Source organism: Melospiza melodia, chromosome Z (genome assembly GCF_035770615.1).
Source record: "Melospiza melodia melodia isolate bMelMel2 chromosome Z, bMelMel2.pri, whole genome shotgun sequence".
NCBI lineage: Eukaryota > Metazoa > Chordata > Aves > Passeriformes > Passerellidae > Melospiza > Melospiza melodia.
The window spans coordinates 52,255,259-52,272,564 of record NC_086226.1 but is presented as its reverse complement, the minus strand read 5'-3'; the positions used below and the strand labels follow the sequence as shown (position 1 = coordinate 52,272,564).

Genomic DNA, 17,306 nt, shown 5'->3' with positions numbered 1-17,306 from the left:
ATGTGTAGTACTGGGAGTTTAGGCTCTGTATTCTACCCTGGAGAGTTAAATCTTTAAATTGAATTAAACCCAAAATATTAGGAATTAAATTATTAAAAAGTCTCTGATTGACTCTATGTTGCTAGTTCCCAAAATACTAAAGTTTCCTTTGATACCTTATTGAAGTAGTTCAATTCACATTCTTTCCTTACCCTCAAAAAAATGATCAAACCTACAACTACTTGTGGATTCTGCTTTAAGTCTGGAGAAAGGCAGAAAGGCATTGAAGGAAAATACCATAAATAAAGTAATTACAGTCTTACACTCACTATGAAACAAATCAAATGAGATGTATTCAACAAAAGGAATTTTATTATGAATTTGCTAAAATTGGAACTGAAGTCCTAAAGGTATGTTTTGGAAATTCATCGTATGTTGATACTACTGAATTTAGAACACTTATGTTTGGAGAAGTACATTCCAAAAGATTCTCCACTGCTTCGGCTACAAATATGAGGCACAACCACCATCACATTGTATTCGGTCATATAAAGCAAGATTACTTTCATGAATACTTACCATGTTTGCTGTACAGTAACTGCATGCTACTGAGCTGGACATCAAAACTGTCATAAGCTCTGGACATTATATCTTCAATTGAGGTTTGCCCTACTTTGATTTTTGATAAATCAGAACGACTTTTGCTTGCCATCTTAAAATATGTAAAAAAAAAAAAAAAGTATAAATCAATTTCAGAAATATTCAGGGCACTAATTCTATAAATACTTGTTCCTACCATAACAAATGAATCAGTCCTCACTATAGACCACAGTCTTACAACTGTCACAGCACAGCAAATATCTAAAATTTCTGGACTGCACCAAAACAAAAATCAGAGTATTAACACCATTTTTTCCACAAAGAAAGGAACAAAAAGCAAATTAAAATATATTATATACTATGTACAGAATGATTTTCTTCAATAAGTGACTTATACTCCAAAGTATAAAATCTCAAACCCTTTTTAATCAGAAGAATAACCATTCAGAATTTTTATATATAAAATATTACTGCATTAAGCAACTCAGACACGTGAAAGGTATTTCTGAACTCTGTTGAATTCAGCTGTGACACATTAGAGAGGAAAAGATGATTTGGACTGTTCATCATCAATGTCTTTCCTTTAGTATCAGTCAATAGTCCTTTGATTCAGCTCTGGGACACCCATACTTCTCTGGTATTTCACATTTGTATGTATCCTCCCTGATGTTCATCTCTGATGAAATGTGTCTGTCCTCATCCTTACACGTCTAATAATTTTGGATTCATATTTGGTTTTGTCAAACCCAGGCAATATTCAAAGGAACTAAAAGAGGTTGAAAAACTAGCATCTAAGACACAGCATTTATTTTTCAGTACTGCTGGACTCTAAATCCATTGTAACTTTTATGTTAAAAATAACTTGGAGATGCAAATTCAGAATGACTAAACTAATAACCCTATTTATCTACTGAGGCACAGTTTTAATTTTACATGCCATTTTTCCTCCTGGGGCTTGATCTTTTCCAGTATGCAACTGGGGGAAAAGATTGTTTGCTTTGTGTTAAACATTCTCATTCAACAAACGACCCACCTCTCACTTAAGCATATGTCAGTCGAAGTGAATACAGAACTACGAATCATATCCTGACAGGCAACTAAATTTTCTCTGATATTTTCTTATGGTATTTCTAAATTCTATTAAATCAGAGGAACCAACCTAGGAGTCACATTCACTACAAAAATTACTCATCCACTTCAGGAAAAAAATGCCACACACACTGAAGTCTACATTTGAAATGTGTTCTTCTATGTAACACTTCCAAGAGTAATCTTGTATGGGGTGGAAAGGGAAGTAGGCTATTAGGAGGCTGTTTCAAGCAACAAACAACTACAAAGTACCAACCCTACAAACTGCCTACAAATGACTAATACTCAGAAGAGCTAGTGAAATTATCTGTCACTGAAATAACTTGGATTTACAACCAGATCACATAATTTTTAGTATCCACAGAGTAAGCTTCTTCACTAATTCTACTTTCTGAAGCACTCCAACACATTCTTTTTAAACATGACCTATTGCACAGACCTGCAGTTGGACTGCAGCAGCCCATTACCAAATCATCAGCACAACTGATGCACCTAATCAGAGCTCTGGTGGGAACATGCTGCCACCCAGGTGCCAGGCTGCAGGATGTGTCTGACTCTTATGCCAACACCAGACAGCAGCAGCGAGCACACCTGTGGGAGGTGTGCCTAAGCAGAGAATCCCTCTGCTTAGTGACATAGCTCAGGGAGGAGAGCAGCAGGTCAAGCTGATTGACAGCCATCTGAATGAGAGCCAGTGAGTACCCAGGTGGCCAAAAGCAATAGTGTGGCCAGCAGAACAAGGGGAGGGATTGTTCGTTCCCCTGTACTTGGCACTGGCGAGGCTGCAGCTTGAATACTATACTTTATTTGGGGTTCCGCACAGCAGCACAGACATTAGAGTGCTGGAATATGTCCTGAGAAGGGCAAAAGACCTAGGAAGGGATCTGGAGCACAAGTCCTATAGCCAAGGGAGCAGAACACATCTCCTCTAAGAAAAAGGCAGAGAGAGCTGGTGCTATTCAGCCTGAAGAAGAGAAGGCTCTGGGGAGACTTTTCAGCAGCCTTTCAGTATTTAGAGTGGGCCAAAAAGAAAGATGGTAACAGACTTTACCAGGACTTGGTCTGACAATTCAAGGGGTAACACCTTAAAACTAAGAGTAGATATAGGCTAGATATAAGGAATTTTCTTAAAATGAAAATGGCACGAGTTGTCCAGAGAGGAGGTGTACACCCACCCCTGGGAACATTCAAGGTCAGGATGGACAGGTGGCTGAGGAACCTGATCTAGTTAAAGATGTCTCTGCTCATTGCAGTGAGGTTAAACTCCATGACCTTTAAAGGTCTCTTCCAAGCCAAACTGTTCTATAATTCAAGCTGAAATCACACGTTCAGAAGTAATTATATGGAAATTACATAGAAAACTTATTCTCATTAGCAAGATCTTAGGATTCGAAACAAATTTTTGCTAAAAAGCAGACAGCAATCTAAACAGATACTAAGTGGCAGAACCAATTTTACCCAGAATACAAGTAAATAAAAAGTAAATTGCCTATATGCATGTAAGATCACTTATCCTGAAGTACACAAGTTCATCACTGAGTAAGAAGAAGACCGCTAATAATAAAGTCTCTTCTATTTTATTTCAAAGTATATTCCTTTTTTATAGTGATAAATTATAATTTTACATATCTTATGCAGGGGAAAAGTAAAAAAAAAATCATTATCTCAAACACACCCCCAATCTCATCCGAATTATCTTAAAAATTGCCAGTATGTTTACTTTCCTCATTTTAAAGTAAATTCAGTGATTAAAGGGTAAGTAATAATAATAATGAAAAATAAGAATACCATTTAATCATGTAACAAAGAACTTCACTATTTTATATTGTAAGGCAATGTAAAAAATTACTAGACATTTTCCACATAACAGTCCAAAGTATCAACAGTAGTTTCTTGCTAGGGAAGGAGTATTTTCTAGCAATTCTTTTGCACAGAACAAATCCACTGAGAAGAGTTCAGTAACTTTTGCCTTGACTACAAAGCACTTTAAAATAAATACTTAATAAGTACACTGCAAGAGGTACTCTCACTCTTGTAAGAGTAAGAGTAAGTACTACGGTACTGTTCATGACCATGAAACTCAAATTAAGAAACTGTAAATCAGGTAAAAAGCTGAGTTATTATTTTCGGTAAATTACGTTATTACGTAAATACATACTTTAAAGCTACCAAGATCCAGCAGCAGTAAATTTGATGTATGGTCATAGAATCCTTTTTGTGGAACAATGATGTATGAAGCCATGAGGTTTATTTTGAGGTCAAGAACTTTCTGGGTTTCAATAATATACAACAATCCTGAAAAAAAAGTACAATTATTAAAAAGAAACAAACAAAAGAAATTCATACAGAACCTGTAGGATTAAAAGAAAGTGACAAAAAGAAAATCAGATCCAATTTTAAACAAACTCTATATGCTAAATAACTAAGGTACATATGCTCTTCATATTTCTTCTTTCATTCATTATAGACAGTGCTTAAAGAAGCATCAAGTAAATGAAACGATGATAGGAAATAGTGCGACAAGTATAGATAACAATGTGACATATGCAAACTCAAAAATACTTCCCACTGAGCAGAGATGAAATTAGAGAAGAACTGGAATTCTGAAATTACTGAATTAACCCACTATGTTCCATAGATTCACAAATCTAATTGCTCTAGAATTTCTTATTTTGAGTATCCAACTACACTAGCCAAACTGTTAGTGTTTTTTGATACTGAGATACACAGGTTTACACTAAATGCTGACAAACATCTCCATCTTGAGACACCAAAGATATGCAAATATATGATCTTACAAAAATTAAGTTCAAAAATCATGCAATTAGTTGGGAAAATCAGACATTCATAAGATTTGTAATCAAATTCTGCTTTGTCGCTCAGCTGAAGAATGAATGGTATTGCTCCAAGTTAGATCCGGAAATTGCCTTATGATGTAGCCACAACTCATTAAATATCTACCTTTTACAACAAGCTGATGATCACAGAAGTAGAGACAATGAATTATGAAGATAACAACATGACAGTAAACACATCCACTGGTAAGAAAACAATTAAATCTGCTACATTATCAAAGGTTGCCCTGTCAGAGGAGAGCTAGGCTAGTCAGTAAAGCACTGGATGACAACTACATTTCAGGATTTGCAAGACAAAACAACTTGGAGTAACAAGAAGAGCAGGATTTTATCAGTTTGCACTGGCTAGCTCAATTTGAGTGATGTAGAAAGGTCAAGTAAATATTTTCTCGTTTCTTTTATTTGGGAAAAAATGTAGTAAAATCCATAAACTGAGCTCTGGTAAACCAAGCTTTTTTAATGTTTTTTCATGCTGAAAATCATAACTACTCCAGTGTAGCAAGTTCCATCAATTTTGCAGTTCACAGTTCCCCTATATTTTCCAGCTACCTTCTATTGCTTCAAAGAAAAGTGTTAAGAACTCATTCTTGAGGACTGCAGGTCTGAACATATTAATTATACTTCTATGTTTCCACTTTTCTTATTCTACCTCTGAGCTTAGCATAGTCTCCTGCATCAGAATATTCTGCAGATCAAATCTTTTTTCACTGGCAATTCTCTGAAACTCAGACAAGATTTTACAAGCAATGTACTGCATATTTTGAGACATTATCATCAAATTTTTCATTTGTGACTGGAACAAGGTTTTAGGTTACTCTGGACAACATGGCATTCTTGTGAGGGTATAAACAGTATTGGATATACCTCTACAGCAATGATATGCTCAACTGGAATAAACACAGAGGACGATTTTGTATTTTCACAAAATATTAATTATGATCAACACCACTATTTTTGCTGCTAATGAGCAGAGAACCAAGCATATTATATATAAAGCAAATTTAAAATTTCATCTCAGAAATCAACAATGAACTGTTGTATCAATATAGTCAATATTGCTCAAGAAATTTCTGAAAGAAAAGACAAGGAAGCTGATAATTCTGGTTAATCTGATATTAGTCCTTAATTAAACAGTTCATTCAAAGAAGAACTAATGAATAAAAATACTATTGATGCTTGATTTCCCTCCCAATACTAGCCTGATAGAAGTAATCAAATAAACTTTTTGTTTGAGTTTTCTTAAAATCTTTATCACTTCAGTATGCAGATTTTTTATATTTACAATTTAATTATTAATAGGTTATGAAATTATAAGAGGTTTAAGAAAACATCTTTTGTTTGTTTTTTCCTTTTAAAAATAATTTATATATAATATCTCCCCTCTGCATCCACTCCCATCCACAGAAACAGGACACTGTGCTGGATACATCTCTGATTTACAAAGCCTCAGACATCCTTACTGGAACAAATTAAGTCCACAGATCTCAGTGTAGTCTTCACAGTACTCAGGACTTACATTCATGTCTTAAAATTCAAGATCTCTAGAGATAAGCAAGATGAAATGAAAACTAGTGTAACAGCTATAAAACTGATGAGCTGGGAAGCAGATAAATCAGTTTATAGACCTTGAACTGAGTCAATCCAAATCAAAAATAATATTCATCAAGGAAGTCAGAAAATCAAAAACATCTATACAAAGGCATAATTTCCTGAGAAACAAGAAATCTGAAAAGGTTTCAGAGGTTAACTTAGAAGATTAATATCTCAGAATCAGTATTTCAGGAGTATTAAATAACTAAGGCCTTCTACATACCAGATGAACAAAACACAAGATGTAACAAACTCTTTTAACTCTGTATGGAGTAAAAAATACTGAAAGATTATCTATGGCTTTGGAGCATATTTTACAAATATTTCTACAAGTAGAAATAGTTAAAGTTAAAGGAGATATAAACATTAAATTATTCAATACCTAGAATAAACATGCTGCAATAAGATAGAATAATTCAACTATTTAGGTGGTATGTTAGGAAGGTACATATGCTAAAAATACATATGCTAAGTACATATGCTCTTCATATTTCTTCTGAACCACTATAAACACTCCTCAAAGAAGCATCATGTAGATGAAATTATGATAGCAAACAGTGCTAACTGAGCAGGTGGTAAACACCTTATTTAGGTGTTAGAAAGCTATGACTTGGATGCACACATCTCCATAGAGAAAGATACACCCAGCACTCATACAATCTAAAATTTGTCTGAGTGTGCTGTGAGAAGAGCATGCAGCACTTGCCTGTTGATGTTTTTTCCCGGAATTCTTCAAGCTTCATCAGAGTTGCTGATGTCAATTGCTCTAAATGTACATCTTTTGGAGGTCTACAGAAATCCACTAAGTTATTTACTGTCATCTGTTAAAAAAATAAGGTAAATTTACTATTAAGTAGGATTTTTGACGATTTATAACTTATTCAAATATTTACTTACTGCATCATATACTATTTCCAGTGGTTGTGATTCTATTCTAATCCTCTGATCTGCTTTCTCATCCAAAGGATTAGTCTCAAACATTATGCTTAAAAGTGAGGTATTGTCATCTGAATAGGCTGTTCGAGAAGACAGGAGACGGGGTGTACACTTTTCTTGAGACACGCCTGTAACTTCAAGTGAGGCAATTTTTGTTTCAAACCTGTACAGAAATGTAAGCACACTGTTCAGATGCAATATCCATCTGGCTAAGTACAATTACATGGAAAGAGTATAAAAAATTAGATGGAAAAAAAAATAAAACGTAAACCAGTACAGTATATTTCTACCTACCTTAACTATAAACAGCTTATTCTAAGGATTTAATACATACATCCCTGTGTTATCTGTTTTCCATATCATTATCTTTTGTGTCTATTAGCTGCCCCTGTCTAAGTACAATAGGGCATCTAACTTATTTCCTTCATACACTTTTCATGAGGGCAGGTGTCAGGGCAACTAAGAGATTCTGCAAAGTTGCAAAATTCAAATGAGAATACTTTAGTGTGACTTCAGGAATTAGAACGTGTATTTATAGTGGGAAACAGACATACAGAAGGGACAAAATGGTTCTGGCACAGAGAAATGAAAAAAACAAAGATAAATTGTCTAATTACTCCAAGAGTAATTTTTGGATCTTGGATTTTTTTTTCAACCAAAATGCTATCCGCCTCTGCAACAGCTCTCAGTTGAAGATTTTTTTATCTCCCAACACTCTAAGAAAAATATTTCACTGTAAAAAATGTATTATTTTTTCTCTTTTTCTTAGTACAATAGGATTGTCAGGGCCATTTAGATGCACAAGAGTACCAACAGAAAACACAGATGCCAAACCTTAGAAAAAATTCAACATAAAACTAATCAAGATCAATAGTATCTTAATATTATACATATATTATACTCATCTCAAAGTAGAGGGAACAAGGTTTAAAAGAGGAGGGTTACCTTCTCCCAGAATTTTTAAGTGCATTTGAAATAAAATTGAAATATTTCACTAGATGCTTTTCACTCACCTACTGAGAGCATAACACAAAGGAAAAATCATCAGTTACATCTTTCTTCCACAAATCCAAAAGTGAACTGGGAACACAAGAACTTTTCCATCATGTTAAATGCCCACAAACAAGTGGTTACAAGATCACCCTGCTGAGGTTAAGTTTCAAAAGGAAACTTAACAGTCACTTTTCAAAGCAAATAAATTTGTAACTGGATTGTTTGCACATAACAATGACAAACTGAAAATTAAAAAAAAGGAGCATATCCTTATTGGAACAAAAAGCTCTGGAGATGCAGAGAATTCAATCATGGGAAGAGTATCCATGATTTATCCCTCAGCCGCAAAACAACTTCACTCCAGACTGCAAAAGACTTCACTCCAGACTTAAATATCATAACACAGTCTTAAAATGCCTACTATCGTCATCACCATCATTTCATGAGAGGCGAAACCAGTTTGATAGAGAAAGCTCACCTTATTGCTTGTGCACCTGGTCGTTGGGTAAATACCGTACTCAAGTCAGTTAATGCAAATTCTATTAGCTGAGGAGTTTGCGTGTTTTCTCTTATTGATATCGACATGCTTAATAAGTTCACAGAGAACTTCATGGCTTCATACTAGACATGCCAAAAAAAACAACATAGGAGTATAAAATACATTAATATCCATCTTGATACAATTTATGAAGAGATGAAAGCTACAACTAAGTTTGAAACTACTGCTTTTGCGCATAGCTCGTATCATAGCTGGTGTAAATGTCTACAAAGAGGCAGAGTATCCTCACAAATATGAGTCTTTTGTATCTTTACCAAATTTTGTGAAAAAGACCCTCTGATGCAGAGGTAGAAAGCAGCTCATCATATCATCCTTGGTATCACACAATAAGAGGATTTTCAGACCATTTCCGAATGGTTCAAAATGTTGCTCTTTCCCGGTAAAATCCTTGAATCATCTCTTTCTTTATATAATATATAATCACTTATTCTACCTCATCTGCTATCACTCATATTTCAGATTACAGTGCACTTCCTGATCCTTTATTAAGATTCCCTAGTGCATTTTCTTAAAAAGCTTTTGAATATTGTAAGATGATAATATACTTCAATATTTAAACTACATTTAATATACTTCAATATTTAAACTACAACACACTACATTTATTATCCTATTCTTGTTAGAGCAAGTAAAAATTTATTCTTTACTATTTAAGAATATCCAAAAGTAAGCTTTGTAACCACTATACTAAAACTGCATCTAAGGATGCAGAAAACTGGCATGCAGTAATTTCATTAAAGGTATCAGAACAATATTCAAATATAGAGACAAAGCTTCAAGTAATTTAAAAGTGATTTCCTATCATCTTTGGAGATTTTTTTAGTAGATGAAGCTATACCATACAGCCAGCTATGACTTACTGATTTTGGAAGGGTTGGATCCACAGCTGTTTCACTATATCCAATTGCTGCATAAAGTTTAGCCTTCTCTTCCTGTGTCATCAGCTGTTCAAGACCTGTCACATTTCAAGAGGTTAGTTAAACTGAGTATAGAGATCTGAAAAATGCAAATACTGTTCTACACTTTTCTGTGCTTGGTAGCTCTACAATACAGAGTAGATACTGTCAACATTACTGTCCTGAATTAGCAAAAGAAAATACCCTTGGGTTTAAAGCCAAGTCTTGCAAATCTAAAGCATGCTTTAAAATGCTCTTATAATTTTTTCCTTACCTATTCTATTTCTTATCTTGCTAACAACAGAAGCAGCCTTTGTGATTAACTTTCTATGTTCCATAATCTTTACTAGGTGCCTCATATATCAAACATACATTTCACAAAATTTGCAAACTTTAAAATGAATGCAAGTAAAATTGTTTACATTCCATTAATTTCCACTGTATTAAACACAGCTCAGAAGGAACTACGGAGGAGTTGTACAATTGTATAACCTCTGTTACATGCAATTAATAAGTATATAAGCAAAAGAAAAGGCTAAGAGAAAATGCATACAGTAACAAATTGATTACAAGTTCCACTGCTAGGTACCTAGGACTCTAATAGATTCCTAGTAACAAAAAGAATACCAGTAAATTATCATACTTGAACCCTTGACTTCTTGGCTTTTTTCATCCTTTTTTCTACCCGACCAGCTCCATATCCAGCTAAACCAGCCACCAGAATTTTCATCATCCTGTTTTACTCCGGGTCTGTAGATTTTCAATCCAGCCTTGGCTGCCTTAAATTTAAAAAATACTCAGGTAAGTAATTTTCTTAATGCTTTTTTATTCATTTTCCTAAGAAAAATATAGACGCAGAGCAGCTGTAACATATCAAAAGATCATTAGACAAGCATTAAAAAGGCAAAATGTTTTTATTTAGTTTCCCTTCTAGTCACTTTTTCAAGTACACAGTGCATTATTGGACCAATTTTATTTTGCATAATAACAACCACCTTTAAGAAAGAACAGAGCATATAAAAGGTCAATAAACATTTCTTACATAGCAGATTTTCTCTCCAGCTTTCATCATAAAAATACCACAAAATTATATGCAATGGTTTTCTAAATAATTTAAAATACATATATAAGCAATTAAATAGCCATCACAGGCCAAATTTTACATTAGCCCTGTATTTTTCATTTCAAGATGGATACCCAAAGCAATTTAAAAAGTATTTACTCTCATAATACAGTATTTACTCTAACTATTCCTGCATGTGATACATATGGTTAAAATAGTAAGGAAGCCCTCCCTACTCCCACACTCATTATTTCCACAACTAGTGGATGCCCTATCTGATGCCAGTGATGATTCCAATACTGGGTCCTCAAAGGAAGTGTAGACTGCATCCAAAATTGATCACTGAAAGTCTGTCGTGGGATGGCAAACAAACACCAAGTGACCCAAGAGACAAATTTGTTCTCAGAACTATAGTGATCCACACAAACTAACTTTCTTTGTGACTAATACAAACCAAAAAATACAATCATTTGCAAATAAGCCCTACGTTTAAAGATACTGTAGTGGAAGTGAGACAGGAATCCCTTCTCAGCATGCTGCAACACAACTGGGAAAAAAAACAGCTGACTATAAATCACTCCTCTGTAGGGACTTGTCATACCTACACATCTATCGGACAAAGGAAGGCAGAACTCACCACAAAAATGTAAGGGCTTCTGGATTTATACTATTGATTCACCTCAGAGAGATGATGCAGAATGTCAGTCTAACAACACAAAGCTACAAGAAGCTTGAAGAAATCCTCAAAAGTCCTCTTTATAAAGGTTATAAGGTTATAAAGGTTAACCTTTATAAAGGCTACCATATCAGCAAGCAGATGTTACAAAGTGAATGACCCAAATAAAAAAATGGACAGGCCTTAGAAAAAAGAAGGTTAAATCTGTGAGATCACAGATTTCTGGGATACTGAGGGGTTGGTGCTGAAGGACAACTGCCATGGAGAATAAGTGACGTTTAAAGCTATGACTCTTCCACATGTCTGAGGCAGAAGCAGGCACCAAAGCCCAGGGAAAGAGAGACTGCAGACAGAAGCCACTTCTGTAACAATGAAGAAAAAAAAATAATCTGTGCAGTATAGGAACTACAAAGATTTGCTGAAGAATCTTACTGAACTTTCCCTCTCCTCCATTTACATTGGTTAAGTAACCAATGCAGTCATAGACTTAAAGCTTAATCAGCAAGCTTAATCAACTATTTTGACTAGAAGAGAGAACTACCTGAAAGATGGGTGTAGCCAGGTAGGTCAGCCTCTTGTTACTTCTCTCAAGTAACAAGCAAACTGAACATGCAGAAATAGCCTCAAGTTGTGCCAGGGAAGGTTTATATTGGCTGTTAGGAAAAGGATCTTCACTGAAAGGTAGCCAAGCAAAGCAATAAGCTGCCCAGGGATGTGGTGGAGTCTGTACCCCTGGAAGTATTTAAAAGGCACGTAGATGTGGTGTTCTGGAACATGATTTACTGGTAGACATAGCAATTTTCTGTTAATAGTTGAACTTAGTCTTCCAGGTCATTTCCAACCTAAATGATGCCATGACTCTATCCTGCGTTCTCACTGAAGTAAATCCTAAAAGTCTGCCCTAGGCTGAAAGGGTAACATTTCTCAAGCTGATACAGAGACTTGATGCTTAGCTACTGAAGCTGAAGCTACTATTTGGTACTTAAAACACTTGCAATAAGAAGCAGAAGAGGTCTGAGGTTTGGAATATAAAGTTCTGGTTACAAAGTTGCCTGAAAATCAGCACTGTGATCAGGAAAGTGATTTCTGAGGAGCTTGATTTCAAGGTCTAGATAAAGTAAGCCCTTGAAAGTCAACTCTTAGGGTATGATTTTAAGAAACAGAGAAACTTCACAAACAGCAGGATCGTTTGCCTGGCTTTTTTACTAAGCCCACATCTAATGGGTGCTCCTTTAAATACCTGGCAGACCTAAGGCTAACTGTCAGGATACCGAAGCAGTAGTAGATTTTTCTCTTCTAAATCCTTTGAATCTTTTTCAAAGGTATGACCTGATAACAACAAAACAGATGCAACCTGGCAGATAGATGGAGACAGAACACAACTTAAAATCACTGTGACCCGATTTTCAATACTATGAAATATATTCAGATAATCAGCCAGCATGTCTTTCAAGATGTACTTCTAACATTTTTCAAATGAAAGACTAAAAGCCCAAACAACTGAAAATTCATTTTCTTGCAACCTACTTCTAAATGTTACAGACATATATCTTAAAACTCAGGATTTGAAGGTACTCAGGAATGCAATATGACATTACCTTTGTAAGCAGCATAATCACACCGGGGGAAGGAAGGAAGTTGAAGGAAAAAGATAAAACCAAGACAAACTACACACTACAAAATCAAATGAGAACTAAACCAGAACAAAACCTTCCACCACCCCTTGAAAAGCACTCCAGATTGGACAAACAGAAGGCGAACAGTCATGAATGTTTCTTCTGGTCCTGTTAGAGCCTGAATAATGGGAACACAAGCGTTCAAATGGGGGTGTACATACAGACAAATAGAAGGAAAAATCAAATTTACAGATTCCTCTTCAGAGTTTTAGGTCAGCAGCACAATATCTGCGACTGAAGCAATTGCATTTATACATTATTAAATATACTTCACATACCAAAACAAAAAAAAAATAATTTAAATTGCTTTCAAGCACTGCCACAGGCAGTAACTGAGCTTTATAAAGTTTATTAATGACTGCCTTCTTTCAGATTGTAAACTTCTTCTTCTGCTTACTTTTAGGTGCCTTAATTATTAATGGAGAAATATCACAGATTTCAGAAAAACTACAAATATTTCACTTCAGTGACCTAGAAAAACACTCAGACACTGTATGTATAACTAAGCAGCACATTAACCTAGGAAAACCAAGGCTAACAAATTAGTTGAACTACTCAAGTCACATTATCTTGCCTAATTGCACTAATCTTCTTAAATGTATTCTGCATTTGCTGTACTCTGAGCAACATTTGCAAAGAGAAACACTGCATCTCTTCTCAAAGAGTCAACATAGTACAGGTGATTGCTCAAAGTAACACAGTTTCATGAAAAAAAGGAATAAACTAATAGTCTAGGCTGCTGTGAGGAGGGACAGCTTTGGGTGTGTTTCCATTTAACTTCCATTATCATTTGGCCACATTCTCCACACAGATCTTTCCCACCAGAAATAGAAAGGGATTTATCCAAGCTCAGTTCATTTTGAAGGAAGAGCATATGGAGTTATTTAATTTTTCTTTAATTACAAGCTGATAAACTAACTATGCCTTATAATAAAAAACCATGAACAAGGAAAATTGAAAGACTGTATTGCACACAATTCAATCACCATAGCTAAAAGGCATCTGCCTAAAATCTCCACAACCTTATGTTTCAGTTATTCATACACTCATTTAAATGATGCAATTTTACCTCAACTTCTGCTTGCTGCCTTGCTAAAGTGATGTTAAAAATATCCAAGGTCTTTTCAAATTCCTAAAAGAGAGATAAGACATTATTTTTGACAATTCAACAATTGTTACATTCCACAGCTCAGTTTACAGGAAACAACAGCAAGCACTTCAATTCGTGCAATCCAAGTTAATTCACTCAATCTGAAAACTTAAAACAAACCTGGAAAAGAACAGCACACCAGCTTAAGCTGTTTTTCTTGCAGTTTCTAATTTAAAGATTCACCTCATATATTTGTTCATACTACTAACAAAGAAAGGTAGTGACAAGTTGCAAATATGGCCACTGAAAATTTTATTTTAACTTAGAAGTGATTGAGGAACATTTTAACATTTAAGTTTAAACAAGTATCAAGATGAACAATATTTAAGCCTTCAACAGAAAGTTACTAACCTCCAACAACTTCAAGATTTCTTCACTAGGTTTTTTTGATGTTATCTTTGTTTTATACAACTCTTTATAGTTCTTCACTTGCTTCCTATGATGTGAAATATGTTCCCATGACCACATTTGGAGTTTAGGTTGAACATTTACTTTAAGGACGCCATCAATAACATATTTCCACCTAAAAGCAAAGACAAATGTATCTTAGCTTATCTTTCTTTTCATATATTGAAAAGACTCCTATATCTTTCAGACTCTCACTTAATACAAATTCAAGTTGTCAAGAATGAAATCCCCAGACTAATAGCATACTTCTGAGTTGAGAAATCTAAGAATTTTACTCTCTTTTCCCCATACAAAGTAGACAGATTGCTGTCAAATCTATGCATGCATGTGTGAGAGTAATAAAAATATATTTTTAAGGAATCTCCTGAAAAGAAATCAAATCCTTGTTGCAAAGGTTTGCCTGTTTTTAGGCAATAGCTATGTTCTTGTAGAGCTACTTGACATGTAACAGGGGGGGCTTTCACTTAAACAAATTTATGACACAAAAATACTCTGAGACTTAAGTTCCTGATAATGGTCTTTAAGAGTGCAACCACAGGTTTTCAAATACTGTATCCACAGCTTTGGTTTGATGAGGTCCTCCTCAACTTCCTACAATGCTAGCTTAAAAAGAATTGTAAAACCAAAATACCTCTTTTCAGAATGAAATGAGTTCAAACCTCCTTAAGAAAGGAGCAATTCCTTGGCAATTATTTCAGGTTAATAACTAACAAATTATTTTCAAAGTCTAAGGTTACCTACCATGTCTTGGCATTGTTGTGCACTGGAACATCAGGTCTGTACTTCCTATATGGCAGATTTCGAGTCATCATATCAATAGACTCAAGAAGCTCCATAACACTGAAGTACTAGGCAAACAAATTCAAACTGAGCATTATTATCTTTCTGAGAACAACAGCTATCAAGCTTCTCTTCAAAGTGAAAATCAGTTTCAAAAAAAAACAAGACTAAGTTAATGGACTCCTTTTTTACTACATTACATATAACTTCAGAAAAATAACTGGTACCTGTGGCTTATTGAATTCAACAGTTATATCCTGTAAGTTTACATCTAGATCTATTTTCGGTGATGAAAAGTCAACATCAGATCGAGGATTCATAAGGAGCTTGGCTTTAGCGGAAATGGGGCGGAATACTAAAAAATACAAGTTGATATAAAAATTGCAATTAAATTATTTCAGACTGCAATAAATAATACGTATACTTATCTTAAATTATGCCAGATTATTAGTTTTAGAATGCTAGACTTGAAAAACACGAACTGCACCAACGCAACTTAAAATAGAACACAATCTCAATTTTCAGTTTCACTCTGGCAACATTTACCAAATTTTGCAGAGCACCACCACAAACTTTCCTGTACACTGAATTACATACAGATGTTTCAATAAACAGTTTACATTTGTAACAAATGGGATCATTTTGGTTCTGATACACTTATAACACAAGACAGTTCCAAATACAGCATTTATTTCACTATAGGAACTCTTACTTCTTAAAATCTGGTTGTTGTTGTTGCTGTTACAAATGCTTTACTCTTTGATAAATTATACTCACAATAATGGTTAAAACCAAACACACCATATTTCTAATTTCAAGCCCAAGTAAGCATGGAACAAAATCAATATGCATTCTACATAAAAGTGAGGTATATCACAAGAAAAAAGATCCAGAGCAGAACTATTTTATCTGTTCCAGTTTGGAAATATCAGGCTTTTGAAGCCCTGTTTAGTTCAATATTTTCATCTGTTTCAGCAATTGATCCAACAGTAAGAATTTTTATATTATCTGAATTCGTGTAAATAATTTTTTTCAAATATGACTTCTTTCATCTCAGCAAAAATATTGATACATTACCTACATATCCAATATTCGAAATTCTCTGAAAGGTTCATAGTAGTGGAAACATGCAGTTTTGCAAGAAAAAACCATGAAACTTTTAGCTACACCTCTATATGGTAGCATTTCAATTAATTTTCTCCCTATATTTAGCTTCCTAAAATTCATTTTTTATTATTCTTATATATAAGTATAATGTTTGTTTATTTGTTTGTTTATTTAAGTATAATATTTGTTTATTTACATGAAGTGATAAAATTGGACTTCATGCTTATTATCTTCCTATCAAAGTTTTAGACTTTTAAAGACTTATCTCAAATGGGACCAAATTTTCATTTACCACAGTACACTACCGTAGTCAGCATCTCTGATGGCATTGCTGAATTTTAAGAGAGTAAATCTTGAATCCTAAGCTTTACATACACCCATTTTGAACTTACCACATAAAGACTTAAACAACTTACAATGTTTTAATACTTGTTTTCTTGCAAAAAGAATCAAATCCAGCAACCAAAAAAGAGGGGTAAGGAATCAGAAGAAATTACTAGATAGTTCTCTGTCAGTCAACATAGAGACTCTTTTAGGGGAAGGTAGCAGCATAAAACTGATAGTGCCTTTTTTAACCCTGGCTATAGAGAACTGAGGACTTTCCTGCTGGAGAACAAAGAAATGGCCACTTCCAAGGCCATTCAGACTTGTGAACAGTTTCTAAACAGTCAAACAGATACACATGATTCCATGCAATGGAAAGCAATCTATCACCATTTTTGAGCAATGCCAATGTGATTTTCAGACTTAAGTAAGTAATACTCAAAGCAATATAACTTGCAATATTCCCACTACAAAAAAAAAAAAGAAATTAATGTTTCAAAGTTGTGCGATTACTATTTCAACCTCTCATGGAAGAAAGATAGTTTGCATAAAGCAGGTGACCTCAAAAACATACTCAAGCTAATCTGAATTCACCAAACTTACACAGTACGTATGTTGTTGCTAA

The 17,306-nt window shown here is 34.5% G+C and overlaps 1 protein-coding gene across 4 annotated transcripts in view; it reads right to left on the bottom strand.

The window, feature by feature from the left end:
* The window catches only part of VPS13A (vacuolar protein sorting 13 homolog A), a 108,099-nt gene that overhangs the window by 77,077 nt on the left and 13,716 nt on the right, over positions 1-17,306 (bottom strand). For all 4 annotated transcript variants that reach the window (XM_063179666.1, XM_063179665.1, XM_063179667.1 and 1 more), the window contains exons 11-21: positions 15,478-15,605; positions 15,212-15,318; positions 14,414-14,585; positions 13,982-14,044; positions 10,141-10,276; positions 9,462-9,556; positions 8,521-8,663; positions 7,011-7,212; positions 6,820-6,934; positions 3,827-3,963; positions 559-691 (exon numbers count right to left, since the gene is read on the bottom strand). In XM_063179666.1, the coding sequence (XP_063035736.1) occupies positions 559-691; positions 3,827-3,963; positions 6,820-6,934; positions 7,011-7,212; positions 8,521-8,663; positions 9,462-9,556; positions 10,141-10,276; positions 13,982-14,044; positions 14,414-14,585; positions 15,212-15,318; positions 15,478-15,605 (1,431 nt within the window). The remainder of the gene's footprint in view (positions 1-558; positions 692-3,826; positions 3,964-6,819; positions 6,935-7,010; positions 7,213-8,520; positions 8,664-9,461; positions 9,557-10,140; positions 10,277-13,981; positions 14,045-14,413; positions 14,586-15,211; positions 15,319-15,477; positions 15,606-17,306) is intronic.